The sequence below is a fragment of the Fistularia commersonii genome, chromosome 36 (assembly GCF_037954325.1).
Source record: "Fistularia commersonii isolate RoL2024-O1a breed Wild chromosome 36, RoL_Fcom_v1.0, whole genome shotgun sequence".
Taxonomy (NCBI): Eukaryota; Metazoa; Chordata; class Actinopteri; order Syngnathiformes; family Fistulariidae; genus Fistularia; species Fistularia commersonii.
Genome location: NC_141319.1, coordinates 7,995,001 through 8,022,371, shown reverse-complemented (window position 1 = coordinate 8,022,371; position 27,371 = coordinate 7,995,001). Strand labels below are relative to the sequence as shown.

Genomic DNA, 27,371 nt, shown 5'->3' with positions numbered 1-27,371 from the left:
CAAAGTTAACTTACATCCGATCGTCAGAGTTAACTTACATCCGATCGTCAGAGTTAACTTACATCCGATCGTCAGAGTTAACTTACATCCGATCGTCAGAGTTAACTTACATCCGATCGAGCTGCAGAATAAAAGCTGCTGAAATGAACTCACTTGGGAATGACAGCAAAGGTGTTGTATTAGGACAGGATGTGAAATCTGCAAATAGAAGAGCACTTTTTTATTTAGTTTCTATTTCACTTTCCCTTTTTTAACTAGTTTTCAAATGTTGTGACTGTGAAATATGCTGCATTTATTTTTTGGTTCTGTTTTGGTAAAGTGCTCACTGTGTTGGTCCAAAGGTTGGCAATATTGTCCATCGGCAGGAAGACCATTGATGCATCTACAAGCGTCACCGGCGATGTCGTCGCAGGAGCCGTACCGGAAGCACTGATCACATGACCAGCGAAACTGGTCCTCACACCTGCACTGGAAACCAGCGCCTCCTGGAGAGCAGACTGGAGGGAAAGAATGGCCTCTTGTTTGCGGTCTTTTTCTGGGACAAAAAGGCATCATGGGGAGTGACTTGTTCGCACAAAACCATTCTGTACTTCATGAACTTTTCATGTTTCCTTAATGGTGTCCACGACTTAATAATTTATACTTATGATTTATCCTTTATCAATATCCGTGGGGAAATTGGTTCTGTGCATAGAAGCCCTCCTGGATGAACCTGAGCAGCGGCTGCAGGGGAGCAGTGAGGGCTTCAGTGTGTTGCTCAACATCACTTGGAAGCACTAGGAGGAGCCGGGAGTCCAACCGGGAATGTTGGCTTCCAAAGACGATGGCTCGACGTCCTGCACCATGCCTTACATCTCAGGATGAAGCAGCTCAGGGAAATGGATGGATGTTGCTTACCAAATGAATATACACCGAAACGTTTAAAACACAGCGGGTTTTGTAAGCTCGGCTGAGAAGGACCGGTGAACCGGTGTGCAGACACCAGATGCCTCTGGTCAGGCACGCTGCCTCTCACAGTGAAGGAGTGTCCCCGAGCACGGCGCTGAACAACAGGCCATATCTAATCACACCTGTGCACGCCAGCCCTGTAGGAAGCAGCATTCTTTGGACCAACGTTCTCAGGACATGGGAAATTACATGTCACCTTATATTTATTCGGGCAAAAACTCCACCCGTGTATTTTTCAGGGACCGTCTATCAGGGACAACAGGGGGAAACCAGCCGCCGGCTTGGATCCGGCTCCTTCACTTTCACCCTGCGGTGATGCACCTAAACTGTCCCCTCCCAAATAAATAAAAAGAGTGAAAAGTGAAATGAACACATAGTAATAATAAAACTAAAATCGGATGAAAATGGAGCATTTTAAATTCCACTTTGGTCGATACTTTTGTAAGATATAATGATATGATATCATTACAAATATTAGCATATATGCAGATATATTTATATAGTTTTAAAAAGCGGTTAAAACAAAGAGATTCGAAATACAAACAGAAATGAGAAATGCAAAGATAAAACCCTTTTTAAGAATGCTACTGGACATAAATGTTGTCCCTTAAAATGCCTTCCTGGCGTCCGGAGAGAGAAACGACTGATGGATTTTATCAAACACACTTGATTTTTAATCTTTCCAGGATAAAAACATCTCAAACCGCCAACCTCCAGGACGAGCCCACCTGTGGACATGATGATGTCTTCAATCCGGAGGTGGTTGGTGACGACGGGGAAATCCATGTCTCTCAAAATGTTCCTCAGTCGTTGCAGAACATCGCGGCCGGTCTTCAGCTCAACAGAGACCAAGTATTCTTGAAGACCCGGAGGAGCTGGAAACCAAAGCCAAAGCTCAGTTGATCCAGTTGGTCGCAGAGAATACAAAAGTCAAACGCCGGGTCGGATTCTTACAAACAGGAGGCGCTGACGTTGCTGTCGCCGGACAAACCGGAGAGTCTGTAGAATGAAGACAAAGAAGAAAAAATTCCCTTCTTTTTGACAGTCGGCCACACTCGGCGCTACGTCGGCGAACTTCCTCGCCTTCACTGACGAGCCAATCGGGTGCAGCTTTGGACAGCACCCGGGGAGCAGTAAGGGGTTCTGGGTGTCGCTCGGCAACACCGGCTCAATACGAGGAGCTCTGGAATGGAACTGGGAACTTTCCGGTCTGGAGCAAAGACCTTGTGTATTCAGGACCCGTGACAGGACGCTCTCTTTGGACCTTCATTTGAAAGAGGTCACCTTCCTGTTTCTCTCTGCGAAACATCACCGAGCTCAAACCCGTCCTGTCATGAAAGACAGCCGAGACCTTCATCCATGCATTCCTGACACGATGATTGGATTATTGTGATGTCCTGTTAGTTTCATCCCTTGATGGAGTTTTTAACTCTCCCCCCAGAAACTTGCCCAGTTCTGTAAACATGTACAGCAGCAGATCATCTGCATACAATTCAACTTTGAACCCTTTGCCCCAGTGATGGCCTCACTCCACCTGCCTCCTGTTCAGGTGACAGCACACTGTGAGGTGCTGCTTCTGCCCCGCATGAGAGTGAACATCATTCGACCATCTGGTCTATTTGAGGAGGACGTCCATGGGGCTCCCAGGGTTCCAGCCCTGTGTCCCTGAGGTCCATATCCAGCCCACAAAGGGGCAGCAGAGGCCCTGGCCTTTGTGTGTGTGTGTGTGTGTGTGTGTGTGTGTGTGTGTGTGTGTGTGTGTGTGTGTGTGCGCACTGGCCTGTGTGTGTGGAGCAGGAGCAGGAGGCTCCGTCAGCAGGCAGCTTGCGAATGCAGCTGCAGGCGGAGCGGGCTCGGCCCCTCTGGTCCTCTTGGTCCCCCTGGTCCTCGCGGTCCCCCTGGTCCTCTTGGTCCCCCTGGTCCACGTGGTCCCCCTGGTCCTCGTGGTCCCCCTGGTCCTCATGGTCCCCCTGCTCCACGTGGTCCCCCTGGTCGTCGCGGTCGTCACAGGCGCCGTAGAGCTGGCACTGCTGCGGCGTCCACAGAAAGCCGTCCTCACAGTGGCAGGTGAAGCCCCGTCCTGTCCTGAAACACACTGGGAATCAAACACAAAAACTGCGCGTGAAAGGCTGAGAGAGATCAACGGAAGCGATCGGTCATCGGCGGCTTCGTCCGGCACCTATTCAGCCGCCGGGGCTCGAAAGGTTATATCAGTTGCTCTGAACTCCGAAACGCTCGACGTAACGATGGTCTTAGTACTTTTTCAGTGCTTTTGTCAAATGTACTTTCTACTCAAGAATGTGCTGAACTTCACGCTGCAGCCGCTGCTACTTCTGGTTGCAGTGATCCTGATAGCGGTCATATTAGTCGTATTCAGAACCGCTCCAGAGGAATCTAAACATGCTCATGATTAATTCTTGTCAGGATGTTCTCGAAGACGTTCGGACCAGAACCGAAACGTCTTCAAGGGAGGAAAGTCAAGTCTAGTCGTGGCGAAAATAAGATTTTGAGAAGAATCGACCGCGACCGGGAGACCTGGAAACCATGAGAACCTCCACAGACATTCTTATGGTTTGATTTTTTTGGCGTATCTTGATTGGTTATAGTGATGTTTTACACCAGACGTTTGCTGATGTGAATCAATTCACAGTTTTTCCTGTTTCTTTCCTCGGTAGTTCACATCATTAAACTAATAATAATATTTGGCGGCAGGGAGTCCTCGGTGCTTCCGCCTCATAGCACCAACTCTCTGCAACTCTCTGTTGGATTCTCACAGTGTGGAGTCTCCATGTTCTCCCCGTTTCTGCGTGGGGTTCCTCAGGGTTCTCCGGGTTCCTTCCACGGTCCAAAACACGCAGCAGGTTAATTTGAAAAAGTCTGGGAGAATTGGCCGGCTGTGAATGGGAGCGTGAATGTTTGTCAGTGAACGCGACCCCGCCGTGGACTGGCGAGCCGTCCAGGTGGACCCGCCTCTCCCAGAAGGCAGCTGGCTTGAGCTCCAGGACCCGTCCAGTGCGACCCTCTCTCCAGAACATCTAACATACGCTGTCCCTCTGGTGGACTCGGTCCTGATTCTCCATCCTCCTCACTCCCAAAGAGAAAGTGCACATCTCCATCTCTGCTGTCTCCAGCTGTGCCTTTTGTCCAGACTGGGGGGGCTCACACTTTTTTAGCCACACTCTTTTAAGGACCAGGTCAAAATGATCTACCAGCAATAGAAATTATATATATATATCTATATATATATATGTATATAGATATATATACCGTAATTTCCGGACTATTGAGGGCACCTCAATATAAGCCGCACCGGCTAGCCGATCACTATCTCGGGCTTCCTCCTGCGCACTAAAACCGTCAGTCGTCTTCCTCGGTGTCGGAGTTGAACGGACCCAGAATTTCCCGGTCATTTCATCGGTGCGACGTGACGAGGATAAACATTTTAGCAGCGTGAAGCTTTTTAGCTCCCCCCCAAAAAATCCATATATTAGCTGCATCGTTGTTCAAGTGAAAAAAGTTGCGGCTTATCATCTGGAAATTATGGTTATATATATATATATATATATATATATATATATATATATACACACACCAAGTATACTTTATATTTCAAATATGTGTTGTTTCCCTGGCATAACAGTATGAACACGTATGGCTCAATACAACTGTGTTCATGTTTGGCCGTTGCTTTGCTCTGATGACGTCAGGACTTCCAAACGTCCGTCAGTCGTGGTCGGACGGTATTCGGATCTAAACCTCAGACCGGCTGTACTGTTTTTGTCAATCGAGCGCATCAGTGCCGCAGTGGGGATGGATGATATTTTGAACGGCGTGGAAAATACGACGGGTACTGTCAGGTATTCTGTGGCTGGCGGTTGAGTCGTTTCTTCATGTCGTACGGTAGACTTTATTTTGAGAGGCAGGGCCCTCCGACCGACCCACGTTGCCTGTGCGATCTAGACTGTTGAGCCTCGATACTTCAACCTTCTTGATCTTCTTCACCGTTCCACCCGAGTTCCTCTCATTCACACACATATATTCTGTCTTGCTGCGACTCACCTTCATTCCTCTCCTTTCCAGAGCATACCTCCACCTCTTTAGATGTTCCTCCACCTGTTCTCTGCTCTCACTACGAATCACAATGTCATCTGCAAACCTCATGGTCCGTGGAGGTTCCTGTCTAACCTCATCTGTCAGCCTGTCCATCACCACTGCGAACAAGAAGTAGCTCAGAGCTGATCCCTGATGGAGTCCCACCTCCACCTTGATCTCCTCTGTCTCACCGCTCACCTCTACATCCTCCACCGGTCTAAAATCCTTCTCCTCCACTCCAGACCTCCTCATACAACCACAGTTCCACTCTCTGCACCCTGTCAGATTCCTCAGTAAAGTGCTTTCCAACATGAAGACCCAGTAGGGATAAAGCCATCATTTGATGATTCGCAGAATCACATTCTCCAGATTCTAACTCAGATTCAAAAAACGGTATTGTCCCCTCGGGTCAATGGCGGGATCCTATCCGTCCTGTTGCCGGGGCGACGGGGGACCGGAGGCCCCTGGGGAACCGGGAGCTGATTCTGATCCATGCTCAGAAGCGACCCGATCGGGCCTCTCCTGTTTTTGCCAGCTGCTTCTTCTGTTCGCCCTCAGAGACGTCAATCATTAACTCCTGCTCGCCGTTTCCTGGTGGACGATTAGAGTAAATAAAGCGAACTTTCCCTCTGAGGAATTTGTCCGGAGCCTATCCCAGGCTGTCCTTTCTCAGCAAACCATAATCTCGAGGAGAACCATGATCAGCAAGGACGTTCCTGAGAAGAGAAGGGTCCGCCGAGAAGTGCAGGCCTTCTCCACTGCAACGTTAATTCACCAAAATCAAACCCAGGAATGTGAGCTCCGGTTGGATGCCGAGAAAATAAAAGCTTTGAATTATTTGAATAAAGTCAGATGACTTTCGAAAGGTTTTGAAATGGCCATCGACCCGAGATCGGGTTGAAGCGGAAGGTGTCGAGATCCCGCTGCCCGAAAGAGAAGGTGGGTTCTGACCTGTGGTGACATCGAAGCTCGTCACGTTCACTGACGGGCTCAGGACCGCCGAGAAGGTCACGTTCTTCAGCAGGTTCTTCAGAGTGTCCAATGTCTGGATGTCAGTCAGGTTCAGCTCGACGTCCACGTCGTACGTGGCCTGAACCGACAGCTCTGCAGGAGAGACAACGGTGAGTCTGAAGAGAAGAACCAGCGCAACCTCAAACATAGGTCTGAAAGAAGTGCTGTTGGAGGAAGGTCACAGACAAAGAAGACCATGAATAAAGAAGGAGGGACGAGTAGGTGAGGAGGTCAGGAGGGAGGTAGACGGTATCAGCCTGATGCAGTACTGACAGTATCTGCCGGATGCAGTACTGACAGTGCCTGCCGGATGCAGTACTACCAGTATCTGCCGGATGCAGTACTGACAGTATCTGCCGGATGCAGTACTGACAGTATCAGCCTGATGCAGTACTGACAGTATCTGCCGGATGCAGTACGACCAGTATCTGCCGGATGCAGTACTGACAGTATCAGCCTGATGCAGTACTGACAGTATCTGCCGGATGCAGTACGACCAGTATCTGCCGGATGCAGTACTGACAGTGCCTGCCGGATGCAGTACTGACAGTATCTGCCGGATGCAGTACTGACAGTATCTGCCGGATACAGTACTGACAGTATCTGCCGGATGCAGTACTGCAATAATGTTTTATGGAAGCGCCAGGGGGTTTACTGCAAAAGTTGTGACTTCATTTCCTTTGTGTATGCCAAAGTGCTGCGGGCTGAACCTCCTGCCTGAGATTCCTGTTCCTTGTTAGAAGAACTTGGACGGTACTATCACCAGGTTGCACTCACCGCTCCTCCTGGCTCTGCTCAGCGGCGCCCCCGGAGGTCGACTCTGCAACAGACAGAAGAGAGGCTGAGGACTCAGCGTCCCGTATTTTGGGGGCGCAGATGTAAACAGGACGTACCGGTGGAACCAGACCTGGAGAGTCCAGGACCTTTGTTTCCAAAACACCCAGGGCGAGGAGCAGGGCCATGAGCCAGACCTTCTTAGGTATGTACATCCCTGCACAGACAAGTTCACGGGGGGTGGAGGGGCATTAGCATAGCATTAGCTTCATACCTAAGATGTGTATTTCTCAGATCATCTTCATCAAAGTTCTGTTGATGATGAGGGTGAATATCATCACCTAGTAGTAATAGCAGTGGAAGTAGTAGTACTGTGTGGGTATGCTTTCTTAGATATTTCCATCTAACAGTGGAAGACGGTGGCGGTAACAATAAAGTTTGGCAAAGAGAAGCCAAATCAAAGCTTCTGAAGGACCAGGACCGGCGGCTCTCCGGGTTCTCACACTCAACGAAACGCAGATGTTCACGCACCTTCAGCGGCGTCTCGGCAGGAAGCTGTGCTTCAACAGTTTCTGCATGGTGTCGGTACGGAGTCCAGAGAGTCCAGAGGAGAGGGGCGTCATCAGACGAGCAACCAAACGGACATCAGGTGGATCAACTCCGGGCTGAACTGGACGGTCAGAACCGGCTGAGAAGATCCATCGGCGCCTTCTGATAAATGAAGGGTTGAAAATATCACTTGTGGTCGGACGTGATTCGTCCTTAAAACATTTCCAAAGGTGAAGACTCGCTCAGGCGAAGACCTCCTCAGGTACACCGCGTCCCATCATCTGGTTTCAATACGAATCTCTGGAGGACACGGAAGCCCCATCAGATGAGATCGGATGATTAGGATCTGCGACCAGAGGACATGGATGACAACCAAAAACCCCAGTGGGCAAACAGGTTTCGCTCATCCAACGTCCTCAGAGGAGAACATGTGCTGGAAGCCAGCAGAAGACACCGACCGGTGTCATCAGAAAAGAATCCAAGCTTTACCGTCACGGCTCCCAGCTGAGATCCTGGTCCTCTGCTGAGATCCTGGTTCCCTGCTGAGATCCTGGTCCCCTGCTGAGATCCTGGTCCCCTGCTGAGATCCTGGTTCCCTGCTGAGATCCTGGTCCCCTGTGGAGGTTCCTCCTTCCGTCACTTCAGGAGAACGCTTCAAACCAAGAGCCTGTAGAGAGAAGGCTGCCCAGCCCCGAGTCCGGCAGGGCGGAGGGCGGACTTCCTGAAATATGGTAAGGTACACACACACACACACACACACACACACACACACAATGCTGGTATCAGGTTTAGTCATTCCCCTGGTGCCGTATTTATATTATATTGTGTGTGTGTGTGTGTGTGTGTGTGTGTGTGTGTGTGTGTGTGTGTGTGTGAGAGAGAGAGAGAGAGAGGGAGAGATTAGATGGGCAGGACGTGTGAGATGTTGTGATTCCATTGTTCCATGAACGAGTTCAGCCTAAAACTCCACCTTTGAAGGAAACAAGGACGTTAAAAGGTCCTTTTCAATCGGAAATCAAAGCAATGCCTTTATTTCATCTCCAAACAGACGTTCAACTCGACACCTTCACCTTCACAGCACCTTCACGCGTCTGGACCTCCAACACCATTCGACCTTCACCGTTACAAAGCCTTCACCATCAATGGACCCCCAACACCACTACACCTTCACCGTCACTCGACCTTCACCATCACTGGACTCGTCTTCATGTCAGAAGTTCTGTAGCTGGAACAGAAGAGCTGTGATATTTGGAAACGGCTGACATCCCCGATCCAAACGGACCAGGGTTCTGATGGAACCAGGAACTGTCTGAAGCCCGTCGTCCTTCTCCGTTCTTCATCCAGGACACCAGACGTCCTCAAACCCCGAAGGTTTCTCTGCCAGACCCAGAAAAACATTCCAAGAAATAGAAGATTAAAACACAAGAAATGATCAGAAACCAGGCTTGTGTCCACAGGACTTCAGGATCTGGACCTGGATGGGGATCAGGATCTGGGTCAGGAGAATGTAAGTGAAGCCCAGATGTTGTGGATTCAAGGTGGGGGGGGCCTTCACCGCCAGCACCTGAAGGCTCCTCAGCTGAGGCCCTCAACCTCTGAACCTCAGATCTTCTGGCATCAACACACTCCAGCCCTTCATCCTCCCAGCCTCTGCACACAAAACAGTGGCTGTCGACAGGTCACTGTGTGTGTGTGTGTGTGTGTGTGTGTGTGTGTGTGTGTGTGTGTGTTTTAAAGAGGATATTTTTTGGATATCCATGAATATCTATGTTTAAATACATTCTCATTCAATTCTGTATTTTCAGTCTATTGATTCTAAATATATTCAGTGATAAACTGGACACTCAGCTGTCAATCAACCAGCCATTCACCTCCTCCAGAGTGTCACTGAAGCGACAGGAACACGGAGACCCAATGGAACACACACACACACACACACACACACACACACACACACATTGTCGTTCACTTCTCAGTGTCTTTCTATTGTTCATGAATTCTTGGAGGAGGTCCCTGTGTCTCCAGTTACTGTGTGTGTGTGTGTCTGTGTGTGTGTGTGTGTGTGTGTGTGTGTGTGTGTGTGTGTGTGTGTGTGTGTGTGTGTGTGATGTGAATCACCACCATAGACTCACCTTTACGATACCCCTTCCAGGAGGGGGCAGCGTCTCACCACATACATTTGTGCTCGTGAGGCAAAAGCCACAAAAGCCAGGACATAGAGCAAGGTACTTTCTGTGTGTGTGTGTGTGCGTGTGTGTGCGTGTGTGTGTGTGTGTGTGTGTGTGTGTGCGTGTGTGTGTGTGTGTGTGTGACGAGCACCAGATCATCACAGGATGGGAAGATTTCACAGATGTTACCAATTATACACACACACACACACACATATATAAAATGATATATGTGAGGGTGGGTTACGTTTAGCTTCCTTGAGACTTGAACCAGTTAAACCAGTTAGATGTGCCAGACCTTCACGGTCTGGAACCTGATATGTGGACCAGTCAGACCAGTTTGATACTAGAGACCTTCACCTTCTGGCACCTGGAGCAGAAGGGTTTACTGTTCCCTCAGCTTCGCCAGTCAGGACACGCCGCTCCTCCACCGCCTACTTCCTGCTGGAGAAGGTGAAGACTCAGACCAGGGGAAGGTCACACCTTCTGGTGCGAAAAGACTCAAGTCCTCCAATTGGAGGACCAAACGGAGTTCCAGAAACTCCAACCATTAGGCAGGAGGCTATGACAAACATCTGAGCTTTAATTGGTTGGCTTTAGGAGGTTACATGTAGTAAACATAGAGGTTACACGTGTGAATTTTCAGGAGGTCCTGCACTCCAAGCTACGCCTGGCCTTGACCCATCAGGCTTTTCAGAAGAAACCAAAAATATCTTGAAGGTTCACACTGTCTCACTGGAGGTCCACAGCATCGGAACCCTCCCGAGGTCTCCGTCTGGAAGATCTGAAACCGTGTCGTCTCCTCACGGACGCGACACCGAGAGGGTCCTTCTCGGCCCGGACGTTCATGTTCACAGTCTTCAAGTGATACTCCTTCCCGCTCGGTGTCTTCTAGAGTCAGAAGTGGAGCTGAAGGAGCCGTGGCCTTCCACCTCACACAGAGGGTCTTCAAGGAGAAAATGGATTATGCAGAAGGTGCATCCCGGCCAAGTCATCTTCTTATGCCAAGCGAGGTGGACGTGGGAGGGCAAGAAGAACACGCCCGGGAGCAAGTCAAATCTGAATCCGAGCTGCAGAAGGACCCTTAGACCTTCAGAGCGAGAACCTGGATCTGGCTTGGGTTCTGATCCAAACCAACGGACAGGAGGCTCCTAAAGCAGCCCACCTCCAGGGGGCTCCTGGTGAACGGAGAAGGTCCCGGGGTCTCCTGTGCGCATGAAGACTAGAACTACGGAACCAACCAAAGCCATCTCAGACCCGACCCTTCCATTCCGGACCCGACCTGCTGTCGGACCGTTTCAGTCCAGATGATCCGGATCTTCGTACATGCCAGATTTGATTCTGCAAGATCAGATGGTCCAAGTCCAACAGACTGAAGCGATGGCTTTGGCGCGACCACGGAAGATTAGAAGGTCACCGCTGCCCCCTGCTGGTCAAGCTCAGGAGCCGGTGGCTCTGGGAGATCCTGGATTAAGGAGAGAATGTATTCAGGCACATAACTTTGGAGTTCCTCAGAAGACACCCCGCAGATCCTCTGGGAGCGCCCACCTTCAGGTGACCTAAGATCAGGGGTGTTTCGGGTTCCTCGGGGTTGTTCTCAGAATGAAGCCAAGGGATGAAGAGCTGGGAGGGCAGGGGAGTGCAACGTCTGCAGGAGTAGATAGATACCTCACACGCTTCTGGAACATCAGAGCCAGCCGGTCTGAGGAGAACATGCTCTCTACTTTTGTGAGATGTTCCTAGAGCAGGTCAGGCAGGTGGCTGTAGACCGAGTCCAGCAGTGTCTGGCTGGCCTCCTGACTCTTCACGCCGGCGATCTCAAAGAGCTGGTCCAGCTTGTCTTCGGCGGCCGGAATCTCCTCGATGACGTGAAGCTCCTCAGGGTTCAGGATGTGCAGCATGTCGTCGAAGATGGGCTGCAGGTCGCACGGGTCGAGACGCACCTGCCGGAGAACCGTGTCCTTCTTCTCTGGAAAGGAGGAGACCAAACAACCTTCAGCACCTTTTGCTCACAAGGGCCACTATCATGCATCGATATGATGCATGGGGTACAAGTATAACGTATGAAGCACAACGATGGAGTATACAAATGAAGAAGTATAAACTATAAATGTCAGCATCAGGATAAGCACAAGTATGAGGTATAATTATGTAGTATGAAGTATAAGCATGAAGTCTAAGTATGAAGTATAAGAGTGAAGTACTTGGTCTCCAGCCTCTTGAAGAGTACTACACGTGTTCTACTCTTCCTCGAAAGTTTGTGTTTTCTCTTTCACTTTATAATTGTACCAGTAGTTAACCACCAGCAGTTAGCCACCAGAAGCTAGCCACCAGAAGCTAGCCCCCAGCAGCGAACCACTGGCAGCTAACCACCAGCAGCTAGCCAGAAGCAGCTAATCACCAGCAGCTAGCCAGCAGCAGCTTGCCACCAGCAGCTAAGCACAAGCAGCAAACCAACAGCAGCTAGCTACCAGTAGTTAACCACCAGCAGCTAGCATCCAGCAGCTTGCCACCAGCAGCTAACCACTAGCAACGAGCCTCCAGCAGCTAGCCACCAGCAGCTAACCATTAGCAACGAGCCACCAGCAGCTAGCCACTGGCAGCTAACCCCCAGCAGCTAGCTGCCAGCAGCTAACCATTAGCAAGCCACCAAAGGGACCAACTAGAATTTATCAGAAAGCAGCATGACAGAATCTGAATCAGTGCTCTTCTACTAGAACCTGCTGAGGATTCCTCAGCCCCAGCTGGAAGGTGGTCTTTGGTAGAAGCACAAGCAGGTAGTCTAAACCGGCTGTGGGGTCAGACGTAGTCCTTCTCCCACCTTTGGTGATGAAGGAGCCGTTCCTGCTGAGGGCCGAGTCCTTGCTGGAGGTTGAGTCGCAGCGGAGCAGCGGCTCGGACTCGTCTGGGAAGAAACCTCTGGTGCGGTCCACTGGCGACTGCTCCACGCTGGCCCCGCCCACGCTGGCCCCGCCCACGCTGGCCCCGCCTACGCTGGCCCCGCCCACGCTGCCCCCCCCGCTGCCAGGGCTGTCCGGAGGCTTGTGGACTGGGCTGGGGTTCTGGCCGACGTTCGCCGACGTCATCAGCTGGCTGATGTCAAACTGCAGAGGAAGCAGGAGGAGAAGAACAAGGTCAGAGCTAATGCTAACACCTTCTGGGTCCATCCACCGTGGCCTTTCCACAGCGATCATCTCCAGATCACAGTGGGACAGAAAGGGAAAGACCTCAGCTGTATAGCACTTCATTCTGGCAACCTGAGGAGACCTTGCAATGTGCACCATAGTTGGCCTGGGAAGGCCTCGCGATCGCCTCGAGGAGCTGGACCAAGTGTGCAGAGACAGGGAGGCCTGGGAGATCTGCTTCGGTGGCTGCCCCCTCAACCCCACCCCAAGCAAGCCGTCGAAGATGGATGGACGGATTCTCGGTATTATCAGTACTGGAAGAAGACAGACCTTTATTGTCACATTCGCGACCGAGAGCGGCTAACAGTTCATCCATTGCAATGTTGGGCTCAAGGTTGGTGTCTGTTTCTTTCTACATCATCATTTTGAGTGGGACTTTGTGATTTCCTATATCCCTGTCCCCATCATCAGCCCCGACTTCCTGTGAGCGAGTGGTCTGCTCCAGGACATGACCACCCACCACTCAATCGTCACATTGTCTTTCGCCACTTTTGCGTGGGAGACGGGGGGAGCCGGGCCGCTAGCATAGGCTAACTTTTTGGCATTGGGGGATGTTTTACAACATTTGCTAGCAGATGTTCTGTCGCTCACATTTGCCTCAAGGCAGTAGCAATAGTGGAATTTCTTCGCCCAGCCAGTGTAAAAGTATTGCAGGAGTTCTTGGGCATGGTGAACTTTTACAACCGCTCCCTCCCTCATGCTCCCCACCTCCTTCAGCCACTGTAAGGGGCTTTGCAGCTCAAGGAGTTGACTAGACTCCTGTGCGGGTCGAGAGTTTTGACAGGGCGACGCACATTCTGAATAATTCGGCCCTTTTCACCCATCCTGCACCCACAGCGTCCACAGCATTAACTTCTAATGCATCTGACATTGCCGATGGGGCTGTGGTAGAACAATCTGGCAAATGCGTGGCAGCCTCTTGCGTTCTTTTGCCGCAAACTACGGGATAGCAAGCAGAAGTACAGCTTTCTTTGACAGGGAGTTGTTACGCCGAGCGACGCGTCACGTCCGGCTCCTGCTGGAAGGCCGCTCCTTCCCTGCTTATCTGGATCACAAGCCACTGACCTTTGCCATGTCCAAAATGGCCAAGCCGTATTCCGCTCATCAGCAGTGGCACCTTGAAGCCATTTTGGAGTTCACGACGGGCACTCAGCACGTAGATAAGTCCGACCCTGTTGCTGATTGCCTGTCGCATGTATTCCTGTGCCCCGAGCACATCGGGGCGGATTTCTCAGCTTTGGCCACCAACCAGCCCGCAAGCCAGACGTCCTCGCCCTGAAATCAATGTGCACTGGCCTCTAACTGGAAGCTGTGGTTGTGCAGGAAGGTAGTCCTGCTCTCCTCTGTGACGTCTCCATCGGGCGTCCCCACCCAGCGGCTCCAGTGGCCTGGTATCATGTTTTTGACCCGGTTCCCTCCCTCTCACACCCGGGCGTCCAGGTATCAGTGAAGTTGGTGAGTCCAAATTTTGTCTGGCCTCGCATCCGCAAGGATGTCAAGGAGTGGGAAGCTACATGTATGGCGTGTCAACCATAGGAGGTTCCTGGAAACTCAAGGAAATTTTCCTGAAAACTTCTGTGTGGAGGAAAGGTCATGCTGGTCCATCAGCTGTTCCTGCGACTCGCGGTTCTTCAGTCCAACAAAAGCCTTGGACTTGTTCTTCCTAGCAGAGCCTGAAGGCCACGGGTCGGAGGCCAAGCGGTTCCCTCCAAACTTCTGGGCAGAATCTTGCCAGGCGACCGGCTGGCCAGTCGAACGTGATTGGGTCTTTTTCATCATACACTGCTCATTGGTCGAAGCTGACCTATCAGCACCTTGGTCACAGAATTCCACAATGAATGAGGGACATCTTTCCTGAAGGACAGACTGAGGGTGATAATTCAGTTCTGGAGCATTCTGCAAGGTGTGCAGGGTTCTGCAGGGTTCTGTGGGGCTCTGAGGGGTTCTGTGGGGTTCTGTGGGGTTCTGTGGGGTTCTCTGGTGTTCTGCAAGGTCTGCTGGGTTCTGAAGGTCGAAGCTGCAAGAATGAGCAGAAACACCGGCTCTGTTGTCTCCAGCCGGTAACGTCTGGATCACTGAGCCACAACTCGAACAAACATGCTCTGTCTCACTCACAAAGGAATGTGTGCACGCGCACACACACACACACACACACACACACACACACACACACACACACACACACACACACACACAGCCCACAGTCACATGGGATGCACTGGGACAAATTACTTCTGGAGAACAGGAGCGAAACTCTGCAGGTCCTGCTGGAGGACGAGGAGAAAGCATCAGATGGTTTAACTTCCACCCTCTTACTGTGTGTGTGTGTGTGTGTGTGTGTGTGTGTGTGTGTGTGTGTGTGTGTGTGTGTGTGCGTGTGTGTGTGTGTGTCTGTGTGTGTGTGTGTGTGTGTATGTCGTATTCCTTCTTTGTGGAAGTGCAAGACTTGGGATAAGTAGTAACTCAGCTCTTTAGCTTAGGCCAATGAAGGTTGTGCTTTGGCCTTCAGCATGCCTTAGAAGAAGGCAGTGACCCCTCGTGGCCCCCTGAGGGGTGCAGGTTATAATCCAGCGGATTCACTGGAGTCCGGCTCAGGTGGCTTCGGTGAACCGGCCGGCTGGATGAGAACTTCGGTCTTCATTCGGGGATCTTGTGCTTGTGGAGCAGAAGCAGGCCGATAGAAGGTTCATGAACATGACGCCTCTGCTGCCTCGGTTGGTCTGAAAGGTCGCTCTGGTCTCTCTCGCCTCCGGCCATCACTCCGGGACCTCACCATTGTTCGTCCGCCGACGAGCTGCTATCTGCCCTGCGATCGCCGGAGAAGAAGGATGGACCTGCTGCTGATTATTAGACTCCGATGAAAGGACCGAGTGTCCGAGCTGATTCTAAGCTCCCGCTTCTCCTTCAGACAAGACGCTGAGTGTTCGGAGTCGACCTTGAACGGACCCTCAAGGACACCTACGGCCTAGAAGTGATGAAGGAACGGTATGCTTCCTGTTTGTGTGCTCTGAAAGATAACGTTCCCAGGAGGGACGGCAATGAAGATTCGAGCGAATACAGAGATGGTTCTGTGGAGCAGCAGAAACCTTCAGTGTTTCAGAGGACCTCTGGCTTCCTGCCATAGAGAGCAGGAAGAGCGAACCCAGCGCCACGAAGTCCTGTTTCACCAAGTTCATGTCTGAGTTCACGAGACAGCTTTGGGAACATCAAGTGGACGTGGACGTGGTCCAATGAGCGGGGAGATGAACTCGGCTTCTCTAATCCGTAGACACGCTAATTAATCCCTGTGACATCACGGCGAGCCAAGCCCTGTCAGACGCTCCTACCTGGGGATTGTCCTCCATGACGTATCGGATCTTCTCCACGACGTCGATGCGCCGCTGCCGGTGCAGAGCGTTGATGAGCTTGGCCAGGTTGGCATCTCCGTCTCGGATGGTCCAGTGCTGCAGCGCGGCGTACGCCCGCTCCGGCTCCGACGAATAGCCGTTGGAGAACGCCGCCACCTCGCGCTCGGTGGCGTTGGCCAGACACTGGTAGATGTCGATCCAGTGGTTCCCCACCTGAGCTGCTACCAGCTTCAGGATGTCCACACCTGGAAGGAAACGGACAGTTGGACCTTCAGGTGAGAGAAAGGCTTTGTGATCCATCATAATGATCAAGATATAGAAGAGAAATTCAGTTCTACATGCAGAACAACATCAGCCAAAGGTTCCCACTGCCCTGAACCGCCGTGGATGAACCTTAGCAGAAGGTGCAGCCGCGGGTCAGGGTTCAGTGGCTGAGAGGAGCCGGGAACCCAACCGGGAACGTCTGATTCTGAGGACCGTCGCTCCGACCCTGAGCTCTTCTTTGTGGAAGAGCAGAAGGAGGAGAAGAGGAGGAAGCAGATGGAAATCTAAGAAACCTTCAGTCATTCATTCCACTTCTGCTGCGTGAGGGACATGGTGGGCTTGGAGGCCTCCACTGAACCTGCTGCATGTGTTTGACTGCGAGAGGAACCAGGAGAACGGGAAGAACCCGGACAGGCACGAGGACAACAGGGAGACTCCACGCAAAAAGAAGCCCTGTCAGGCCGCCGTTGAAGCAGGAACCTTCTTGTTGCGAGGCAGATGCACCACTGCACCACCTCCACCCGTTATCTAATCAACCAATCAAAGCAGGGGACAATAACTCAGTCAAAGTCAGCAGCAGGAGGAAGAAGGTTCCCCAGAGCCGGTGCACTAAAAAGCAGAAGATACTGAGCTCTCGAACCTCCAGAACTTTCTGGACGTAGCAAGGTGGTGATCCCAGGCGAATCCAGAACAATCCAGTGTCTGGAAGCTACTCTCTTGGAGATGGTGAGCCCTGGAGATGATCTCAAAGAGCCTGCAGAAGGCGCTGAGATATGAAACGCAGGTAATGATCCGACTGGATCGGATCGTCTTCGTTTCTTTAAAGGTGCATTTTTTAAGAACCGACTAAACTACATTCATTGCATTGTGACTGATCACACCAGGAGCTCCAGGAACTCTGCCCCTGCCACTGATCTGATCATTAACACCTTCCACAAACACTCCAAGTGACAGCTGGAGGCCTGTCTCCATTCCATTCTGGAAACAGCTCTGAGGAGCAGCTGCCTCGGAGCTGGACCTGCTGAGGAGGTTAATCCAACCGGGAGGAGAACCAAAGCAGGAGAGCAGAGAGGAGCCTGAAGACCCGGAGAACTCTGGCCTTTCAAGATAACGATCACGGAATGGACCTCTCAGGTGTTAGATGTTTCCAGAAGAGATGGTCAAAGACTAGACTTCCTGCTGCTGAGAGCAGCAAAAGTCCGGAAACAGTTGACAAGAGAAAGAGAATTAGACGTTCCAAACGAAGCTCAGCTAGCGTAGCATTAGCAGAGCAGAGAGCGAACAATGTAACCGCGGCAAAAAAAGAGTCTGAACCTTACGCCGACCCCAGCTACCTTCTCCCCGTCCACTTGGTTCAGCTCTTCTGGGACAATCCCAAGGAGTTTCCAGTCCAGTCCAGTCCAGAGACATGGTCCCTCCAGTGTGTCTTGGATCTTCTCCAGAGCCTCCTCCTCCCAGTAGGACGCGCCAGGAACACCTCACCTGGGGTGTGTCCAGCAGACATCCTGACCAGATGGCACCACCTCATCTGGCTCCTCTGGAGGCGACTCTGAGAGCCTCCTGAATGGCCGATCTTCTCGTCCTTCCTCCGAAGGAGAGCCGAGACACCCTGAGGAGGAACGTCATTTGGACCACTTGCATCCATGATCTGGATGCGAAGGTCAGATTTGGTTCCCCCTCTTGAGGTGTCACATGGTGGAGCAGGAGCTCTTCAAAGCTGTCCAGAAGCTGTTCTCCATGGTCCCATGGTTTTCTTGTCACCTTCCACTCATCACTGTCCATGTGGGGGGTGAAGCTCCCTCTGACAGGGGGGGGCATACCAGAAGGTCCTGCAGAACCTCACAGAACATTTGGTTCACCAGGCCTGACAGCCTTCCTCCCCGCACCCGGCACCTTCTTCACCCACTGACCCAGATCATCTTCATTGGTATCATCTGGAACGCAAGCACTGACACACACACACACACACACACACACACACACACACACAAATGTGAACTGACAGATGACTCAGCAGGACTCCGCAGCTCTGACTCATCGGTCATTCATTATTCATCCTTCCATTCCTGTTATGGACGGTCGGACACACGGGCAGACACGGTGCTCCAGAGGAACCCTGACAGAAGGATCCTGGAGAACCAGGAGAACCAGGCAGAAGACCCCTGGCAGGAGCAGGCGGACCAGGAGGTGCTAGCATACCCCGAGGACGGGTGTTTAGAGGCCGAGGGACCCGACGACCAAAGAGACGCAAAGCTCCGGCCCTGAAGGCATCACGGAGATCTGAAGGAGCACAACCCCGGCATCTCCTGCTCCTCCACCCACTGCAGGCCTGCCGTCCATGAGGTCACCCGCTGAGGCTTTCCAGGAATGACTCATGACACCACGGAGGGCCGTCAAGACCTCCGTCTGTGAAGCACCCGTGATACCCGCCTGATCTCCTGCTCAAAGGGGGCGGGGCTAGGCCTGCAACACTGTGGGAGAGGCGGGGCTTAACCTGGACGGCCAGCTGTCAATCATGCAACCATTCACCTTCTCATCCACACCGACCAACATCTTCAATGAACCAATGACTGCGGACTGTAGACTAGAACCTGGAGAGAACCCAAGGAGAAGTTTCATCAAAATGAAGTTGGAGCCAAAATCAGATGGAACCCAGAGACGTTCCACCGTAGAGGTTAAGTTCTCATGTATCTTCATTCTGCTCTGCTCCACAGAAGGTCCTCCTTACAGCAGACAGTTGATCCTGCAGGTCATCCCTGATCTTCGTCCAGAGCCTTCAAATCCAGGATTAGGATTGAAGGAGATTAAATGGGGGGATTTATGGCTGGACACACACACACACACACACACACACACACACACAGACTTTTGACTTTAAAATCTTCTGAATGAATTGAATTTTAGGACGCCGACATGCGAGAAGGTCCCTGCAGACCAGAGGCCTGAAGAAGACCAGCTCATCCAAATAGCTGCATGTTCAGGAAACGTTATCTCGTCCGGCTCTGGTGAGTTGTTTCCAAGCAGCTTGTGATGGAGAACCTTCTGCCAACTTGTGCTCCAAAGCCACAGGAGGCGTCCTGAGGACCATCACTGGCCTGGTGCGGAGAAGCTCCTGCAGCAGCGTGGAGCAGCCCTTCGAGAGGAACCCAAGGTCCAGGGCGGACGTCGCGTGTGGACCTTCTGGGCGGAGAGCCATCAGCCGTCTCCGTGGTTACGCAGAGTGACAGAGGAGAAATCCTCGCTCTGCTGCTGCGGCTCCATGACCTACATCAGGCTGGAGATGATTCAGTGTGTCAGCAAGACCACGTTTACACACTGGACCCTGAAACATGTGTGTGTGGGTTTAAGTGTGTATGTGTATTTATACGCGCGCGCGTGTGTGTGTGTGTGTATATATGTATTTATACGCATGTGTGTGTATACCTATGTTTGTGTGTGTCTTTACGTGTGCCTTTGTGTATGTGTGTGTGTATACGTGTGTGTCTAGAAATGTGTGTGTATCTATACACATGTCTGTTTGAGTGTATATTTGTGTGTGTCTATGTGTGTGTGTGTGTGTGTGTGTGTGCGTGTGTATGTGTGTCTATACGTGTGTGAGTGTGTGTGTGTGTGTGTGTGTGTGTGTGTGTGTGTGTGTCTGGGCAGCTGTCAATGTTAACTGTTATGGTTTCTTCAAACCCTCTGAGAAATGGGGGGAGGAGCAGATGCAGACGGGGGTCAAAGTTTGAACCCCATGTTTGAACCTCCACGCTCAACAAAGCCAATCGTCCGCCTCCATCTCACCCTCAGCCAATCGTCCTCCTTCCCTCCGCCCGGACAGAACCAATCGGTGCTTGGGTTTCACATCATGGGCTCCTGGATTGTCTGACCATGGAAGTTTCTTCTTCCTCCCCACTGGTGGGCCTCATGGAGATGCTGGTGACCAGCAGCTTCTCAACCACCTTCTGTTGCATCAAACCAATCACCTTCTCCCATTCCAAGAGGAGCAGCCCGAGCGAAAGCAGACACCTCCTCCTCCTCCTCCTCCTCCTCCCACCTCCAGCAGCCCACCCTCCTTCTGCCCAGGTCCACCAGGTGGCTCCTGCTGCGCTTGGACGGGGAACCGGGCTAATTAGGGCTGCCGAGGTTTAACGAGGAGGACGGCGGGCAGGTAGAACGTTGATGAGCTCAACGTGTTCCTCTGGGGTGGAGGTGGAGATCGTAAATAATGGGGCTGGTGAACACGCCTCACACACACGGGATGACGGGTTTTTTCCATGTTCTCTCCTCACACACACACACACACACACACACAGGAAAGCTGATGGATCTATCAGGGATTAACGGACATCGATCACTGTCTCGCGTGTTGATGAAGCCATTAGAGGGTTACAGAACGTGGACCTGCTCGCAGCGGACGGTCCAGCCGGAGGTCGGACCCGTGGGTCCATGCAGAAGAAGCGTCCACACATCGTACACTTCTGCTCCAGGAGATGCGGCCGATGTCCCGACGGTCCGACGGGCATCACATTAAGCGGGTTATTAAAATGAATCTTTCAGCGAAGGCTCGTCGGCGAGCCGAAGCATCTGCTCTCCTTCTCCAGGAGGACACACGGACCTCCTGCCTCCACTCAGACCTCTGTGAGAAGTGATGATGCCCAGAGACGTCAGTCAACCAGTAAGGTCTCCAGATGTGGACCTCTGTTTGCTGTTTACAGAACCGCATGAGTGACACCTGCAGCCTATCCGCGCTGCGATTGGGCGAGAGGAGCTTCGCCCCGGACCGATCGCAGCGCCTCTCATCCACACAACTGGACAGCGCAGGCTCACCCAGGAAGCTCCAGAACGAAGACCGAGAGTGGTGCGGTAACTTGGGCCGGCACCTTCTCCGGAGGAGCAAGTGTTAGCATGTAGCATTAGCATCCCCGACCCAGAGGGAGACGACGACATTCATTCGGAAACCGTCGGCTTCCGGGCGACCTCAGGAGAACCTCTGGAGAACCTCGGGAGAACGTGCGAGGCCTCCAAAGAGAAAACCATCACGGCTGCGCGCCAGCCGGCCTCCACATCTCCACCCTGCAGCCTCTAACGCACCTTCTCGTGATGCCTCCAACCCTCCTTCCACACAAACAGATCCGACCAATAAAACCCCAGGCCTTCGCCGCCGGGGACAGGAGCCGCTCACTGTTTCCTGGTCCACCAACAGCAGCTTCTGTGGTCTGTGTGTGTGTGTGTGTGTGTGTGTGTGTGTGTGTGTGTGTGTGTGTGGCATCGGAGCCCGGGAGGGCGGCCAGCAGCGCCACCTTGGAGGGATTAAGGAGCAGTAAATGGTGCAAATGGGAGTGTAAAATGTTTGGGATGAATGTGCATGCATACATCCCAACTAAACACACACACATGGGCCCAGGATGACTCATCCCACCAGGAGAACACCCATGGAAACCACACACACACACACACACACACACACACACACACACCATGTTCCTGTAATGAAGTGCTGCCTGGAAAGCCAGCCCTCAGGTTGTGTGTCTGCTGAACAGAAGGTCTGGAGAGCCTCTGCTGGCCTCGCTTCAGGTGTTCAGATGCAGAAGTCCAGCACCGAGAACAGGCCTGGAGCCCGACATCAGCCGATGACACGGCAGGTGGTTCTGGAGGAGGTTCCACAGGACCGGTAGGTGTCCTGAAACCAGAACCCGAAGGCCCGGCGCTTCGTGTTGTTCTGACTGAACTTCAAGCCTAAAGGTTGCCGTGGCAACAGGCGATGATATTCCGCCGAGCAACAGGTCGGCTTCCTGGAGGAAATGCAATGTGGACAGCAAACTGTGACCCTCACACACACACAAAAACACACACACACACACACACACACACACACACACACACACACACACACACACACACACACACACACACACAAAGGCGCGCACAGGCACGCACACACCCCTCTGTGGGCCCGTTGGAAACCTGATTGACCCACAAACAACAAACCCTGATGCAGCTGAAACCAGATCGTTCCAGTTCTGTGTGGTCTGTCACTGAGGGAGGGAGGGGACACACACACACACACACACACACACACACACACACACACACACACAGCCACATACACACACAGGCAGACAAACACATACACACTGACACACAAATACACACACACCCAAACACACGGGGGGGGGGGGGGGGGGGGGGTCCCCTGAGTTTGTGTTTGTTTGTGTTGTGAACCTGGAACCAGAGTAGTAATGGAACCGCAGAGTTTGTGTGCGTGTGTGTGCGTGTGTGTGCGTGTGTGTGTGTGTGTGTGTGTGTGAGTGTACAACAGGGTCACGTTGTAGCTTGTGTAACCAGCGTCCTCCACACCATGAGCCCAAGGGCAGCATTGATCAGTTAGATCCCATCACCAGATGGGTCCATGGAGAAGATCTAATCCAGCCAACTATGGAGACCAACATGTTCCTGCCTCCAGCCGCAGACGTGGATCTTCTGCAGATCTGCAGCCTGATGTTCAGGCTGGCAGGACAAACCGTGGCTGGTGTTCTCCACTGGGTTCCCCCGTCTCACCTCATGCAGCCCCTCCAGGGGAAACCAAAGATCACAAGGTTGAGCAGGAGGCCACCGTGTCAGAAGGTCCTTTCCGGCCGCCTTCAAACCCAAGGGTCAACATCTTTTCCCTTCTCCGCCCCCGGGCCCGTGAGCCGGCGGCGGAGCCAATCTTGGCCGCCGCTGGGCTGAGAGGCGGGGCCTAACCAGGACTGCCGGCTGTCAATCACAGACGTCCAACACTCGGCCCCTTCAAGATCTCCTTCCACTCTGTCCTCGTAGGACCTGCTGACCGCTTTGGAACTGATGGAGAACCTGGAGAGAACCCAGGCAGGAGAACACGGAGATAAGACGCAGGGAGGACTCTGCACAAGGAGAGGTCGGTGTGCCGGCAGAGCAGAGCCTTGAACCTTCACGCTGAGAAGAAGCCCTGGACCTCTGATCCTCCATGAGAACCAAAAGGAAGAGTCTCGGAGACAACGGCGGAAGACGATGGATTAAGAGAGCTTCATTATCATCCCAAGATCTGTTTGGACTCAGGTGGATCCAGGAACCTCCCGGGTCTCGGTTGGACCGGTTCCCTCAGCAGAACCTTCACACCCGCACCAAACGCACACGCGACCCGGAGGTCCGAGGACAGCGTGCCGTACGGAAGCACCCCTGCTGGGTCCAGAGGTCGATTCCCCGCCGGTACCCTCGCGGACCTCGAGGTGACGCTAAACCCCAGATCTTCCATGAACGTGGCGACCAAAGGAGGTGCGGCGACCCGGCCGCTCCAAAGCAGCTCCAGCAGAAGGCGAGGAGGACCGAGATGTCGCGGTGAGGACTCACCCTGCCCGCTGGAGTGGTAGATCCACTTCTCCTTGACCTGCGTCGGGGGCGCGGCGGGTTTCTTCTGGATGGACTTCTCCATGATGCTGCTGGGATCCTGCACGGGGCCCTTCTTCAGCACACGGGAGCTCCTCTTCACGCTGCAGACCACGATCACCACCAGCACCAGGAGGAGAAGCAGCACGATCATCCAGGGCAGGTGCTCGTTGATGTCGAAGCGGTCGCGGGTGTTGGGCCTCGGAGATCCTCTGCGGGTGGGTTTGTAGAAGGCGGAGGTCCCGCCGCTCTCCTCCGACGCCTTCCTGCCCGGGTCCCGCTCCGAATGACCGGGAGCCGCGGACGGCGGGATGGGGACGGCGGTGGAGGTCCAGCTGAGGAGCAGGACCTGGGCCCGGGTTTCCTCGCCACGGAGCCTCTCCCTCATCTGGATGGCTGCCGACCAGTGGCTGGAGCCTGCGGAGGAAGGAGGACACCTTCACGTCAAGAGCTTTGCTCCACAAAGACAGTAGAAACACAGCGGCCGGAGGAGTCCGGACTTCCTCAGAAGGTTCACGCCTTCCTTTCTGGATCTCCCAGCCAGCCGCCGGGTCACGGAAGGAACCGTCTGCTGAGTTCTCCGTGACGGCGGGGCTTCGTGGAGCCCTCAACCTCTCCCAGGATGCTGCTGATCATCTGACAACGGTGAGGAGCAGATGACGGCCGGGGCTCATCATCTGGACGCCTGAGAATCCCTCAACCCGCCATCTTATCCCCAAATTACAGGTCTGATGGCGAGTTTTGCGGAGTGGAGCGACCAGAACCGCGTCCAACTCCACTGAGGTCGCTCAGCGTCCGCAGCTCCTCGGGACCTTCTACCGGTCGATGGTGGCTCTTCTTCGGTTCAGCGTGCCGGCGGGCGGCGCCGGGACCGGTGAGGTCCACTGGCTCACTACGATAGTGAGGAAAGGCCGCTCGGCGCCGGGACCGGACCGGACCGTCTTCAAGCGGTGGCGGTGGCGAGGGTGAAGGACGAACCTTCCCACCCACGGATCCCCAGCTGTGGCTGACGTGCGGCTCCTTCGACCGACGGTTCACCTCCACCCGACGCTGGCCGGCGTCGGACCGCACGAAAACACACAACGGCGAGCGTCCTGAGCGCATCACTGCCGCCTCCACCGTTCCACGATCTCACTCCCCTTCTCCTCTCGCTGCCTCACCCTCCCACGTCATGTCCTGACTCTGCTCTCTCCTGGCTCGGCCCAGGACGCACACATGCTGCCTATTGTTGTTAGATTTTATTCAGCGTCTTTGTTTTTGTCACTCTATTTATATTGTTGTTTAGTTGTGTATTTTCCACCCTCACTGGTTCTTCATGTCGCCATGGAAACGCTTCCCGATGTTGCACATTTGACAAACATCTGCGGAAATTCCCTGGGAAGATCCTTGAAACACCTCACGCCCAAAGTGGACGGGAGTTCCAGGTTCTGTGATGGAAGACCAGGACCTCCTCCTGTCAGCGGGAGAGCAGAGAAGGAACATGGAGAACCCAGGGATTCATTCAGTGGACATTCTTTGAGAGACTATGGTGGTTCCTGGGACACACACACACACACACACACACACACACACACACACACACACACACACACACACACACACACCTCCCAGGGTCCTGACAGTGAAAAGGCAGTCAGGCTGAATGAAGTGTCTGAGGACTCATCGATTCCCTGCCAGGACAAACAGCACCGACAGAATTAGAGAGGTTGGGGTCCACAGGGGGGGCAGGAGTGTGTGTGTGTGTGTGTGTGTGTGTGTGTGTGTGTGTGTGTGTGTGTGTGAGGGGGGTCAGAAGGCGCTATACTTAGCCTGGTTCTCAGACAGGATTGTTTGAGGAGTCATGATGGGGGGTGTTGCTACGGTAAAGGTTCACTTCCCGTCTCTGCTGGGAGGAACCTTCCTGGACCAGGCAGGTTCCTCAGTCAGGAACCTGCCTGGATCCAGGCCTGCCTCTTCTAAGGTCCCTAATATAGCAACGCTAGCTGTGTTAGCATGAAGGGGGACCAGGAGGACCTCGAAGGTCCACCAAGAGACAGAGGGCTTCAGTCAGGCAAGCAGAAGAACCTGACTGAAGCCCTTTCTGCCCCCTTTACTCCAACTTTAAACCTCTCGGAGTCCTGAAGCCGGACTCGTCCCGGTTGAATCAATGAGTCGTGAGCGTCTCCGCTCAGCCGAGCCAATCACAGCCAGGTATCTCGGCAGAGGGCCGAAGGTTTAGGGGGAGAACGTCTCCCTTCGAGATGGCTGACTGACTGATCTCATTGATTCAGGAGGTCCGTGTTGAAGCCTCTCCAGTCGAACACCAAGCCCGAGGCGGCACCCGTGGTCCTCGTCTCCGCTTGGTCCCGATTGGTGGAAGGTCCTACCGGTTTGCTCTCCTCCAGGACGAAGGAGAAGGGGCTTCCCTTCAGCCGCCTCCGTCATCCTAAACCGATCGGACAACGGGTCTGAGGATGTCTCCTGCTCCCACCTTGGCGTCCGTCGGCCGGAGACGACGATGAGCTCTCCGGTTCCTCCGCAGGTTCCTCCGCAGGTTCCTCCACAGGTTCCTCCGCAGGTTCCTCCGCAGGTTCCTCCGCAGGTTCCTCCCCAAGTTCCTCCACAGGTTCCTCCACAGGTTCCTCCACAGGTTCCTCCGGGGTCTCGGAGACGGCGGGCGACGCCGGCGTCATGAGAGGAGGTCCGCAGATGTTGTCGGTCATCTCGGTGCCCGCCGTCAGCAGGATCAGCCCCTGAGCTCCGCAGTCCGTGTGCAGACAGCACCTGGTGGAGCTGGACTCCACGGCGGAGAAGGTACCTTTGGGACAGGCCTTGCAGAGGACGTCCTCGGTGTCGGTCCCTCTCTTCTTCGCCCTCTTCCCCGGGGGGCACAGCGAGTGGGGCCGGCACTCCGTCCCGTTCCCCGTCCAGAAGGTCCCCGAGGGGCACCTGCACACGCGGTCCCGCGAGGCGGAGCAGGGCGTCTTCTCCAGCAGGCCGGCGGGACACGGCGGTCTGCATCGGTGGCAGCGCCGGACGCCGTTCTCTCCTCGGGTGAAGGTCCCCTCAGGACAGGGGCTGCACTCTCGCTCCGCCGCCGCCGAGCAGTGGGCCGACACGAAGGTCCCCGCCGGGCACTTGGCGCACAGCAGCCGGGCTCCCGAGGGGTCGGTGTGCCGGTACGCCCGGGCGGGAACCGCCTCGCCGTCCTCGCCGACGGGGGTCGCGCCCCACGCCGAGATGTTCGCCGCCACCGCCGTCACGGTCCAGAAGAGCTGGGGAGGAGAGGGACGGGTCAGAACCACCGACAAACACTCCGACAGACTAGACATGAAGGTTCCTTGAACGTCCGCCCTGCGGAGACAAAGGGTCCTCCATCAAGAAGGTGGAAACGAAAGCCACGACTTCATCGGAAACCTGCGGGACCTTCAGGGCCGGTCGGCCCGGAGGAGAAACGGACTCTCCGGCGAGCACCTTCTCCGGAGCTCGAGGAGAACCTGGAGCTGAGACGGGCTGGGATGGAGAACCGACCCCGGAGGAACTTTGAAGATCTACGACCTGATTTGGTGCAAATTATAAAGGAGCAGATTTCAGACGTTCTCATCCAGAGTCAGCAGGAGGTTGACTCCAAGTCACAAAGGCAACCAATGGACGTTCCTGAGATGGAG

The 27,371-nt window shown here is 53.6% G+C and overlaps 2 protein-coding genes across 4 annotated transcripts in view; both read right to left on the bottom strand.

The window, feature by feature from the left end:
* LOC147213614 (uncharacterized) overlaps nucleotides 1-7,959 on the bottom strand; it is a 32,738-nt gene extending 24,779 nt beyond the window's left edge. Inside the window, exons 1-10 of one of the 2 annotated variants that reach the window (XM_086143293.1) lie at nucleotides 7,864-7,959; nucleotides 7,357-7,720; nucleotides 6,945-7,042; nucleotides 6,829-6,871; nucleotides 5,992-6,144; nucleotides 2,729-3,043; nucleotides 1,903-1,947; nucleotides 1,677-1,823; nucleotides 327-497; nucleotides 154-198 (exon numbers count right to left, since the gene is read on the bottom strand). In XM_086143293.1, the coding sequence (XP_085999419.1) occupies nucleotides 154-198; nucleotides 327-497; nucleotides 1,677-1,823; nucleotides 1,903-1,947; nucleotides 2,729-3,043; nucleotides 5,992-6,144; nucleotides 6,829-6,871; nucleotides 6,945-7,040 (1,015 nt within the window). In that variant the 5' untranslated portion in view covers nucleotides 7,041-7,042; nucleotides 7,357-7,720; nucleotides 7,864-7,959. The remainder of the gene's footprint in view (nucleotides 1-153; nucleotides 199-326; nucleotides 498-1,676; nucleotides 1,824-1,902; nucleotides 1,948-2,728; nucleotides 3,044-5,991; nucleotides 6,145-6,828; nucleotides 6,872-6,944; nucleotides 7,043-7,356; nucleotides 7,721-7,863) is intronic. The other variant, XM_086143294.1, reaches the window with a different exon arrangement.
* Nucleotides 7,960-10,107: 2,148 nt separating this feature from the next.
* The window catches only part of tnfrsf21 (tumor necrosis factor receptor superfamily, member 21), a 21,501-nt gene continuing 4,237 nt past the window's right edge, over nucleotides 10,108-27,371 (bottom strand). Inside the window, exons 2-7 of one of the 2 annotated variants that reach the window (XR_015104522.1) lie at nucleotides 26,195-26,978; nucleotides 23,689-24,141; nucleotides 16,054-16,319; nucleotides 12,364-12,646; nucleotides 11,091-11,511; nucleotides 10,108-11,007 (exon numbers count right to left, since the gene is read on the bottom strand). Coding sequence is in view for 1 of the 2 variants with exons in the window: in XM_086143292.1 (XP_085999418.1) it covers nucleotides 11,282-11,511; nucleotides 12,364-12,646; nucleotides 16,054-16,319; nucleotides 23,689-24,141; nucleotides 26,195-26,978 (2,016 nt within the window). In the remaining variant the exon portion in view is untranslated. Of the gene's footprint in view, nucleotides 11,512-12,363; nucleotides 12,647-16,053; nucleotides 16,320-23,688; nucleotides 24,142-26,194; nucleotides 26,979-27,371 lie in introns of both variants that reach the window. The other variant, XM_086143292.1, reaches the window with a different exon arrangement.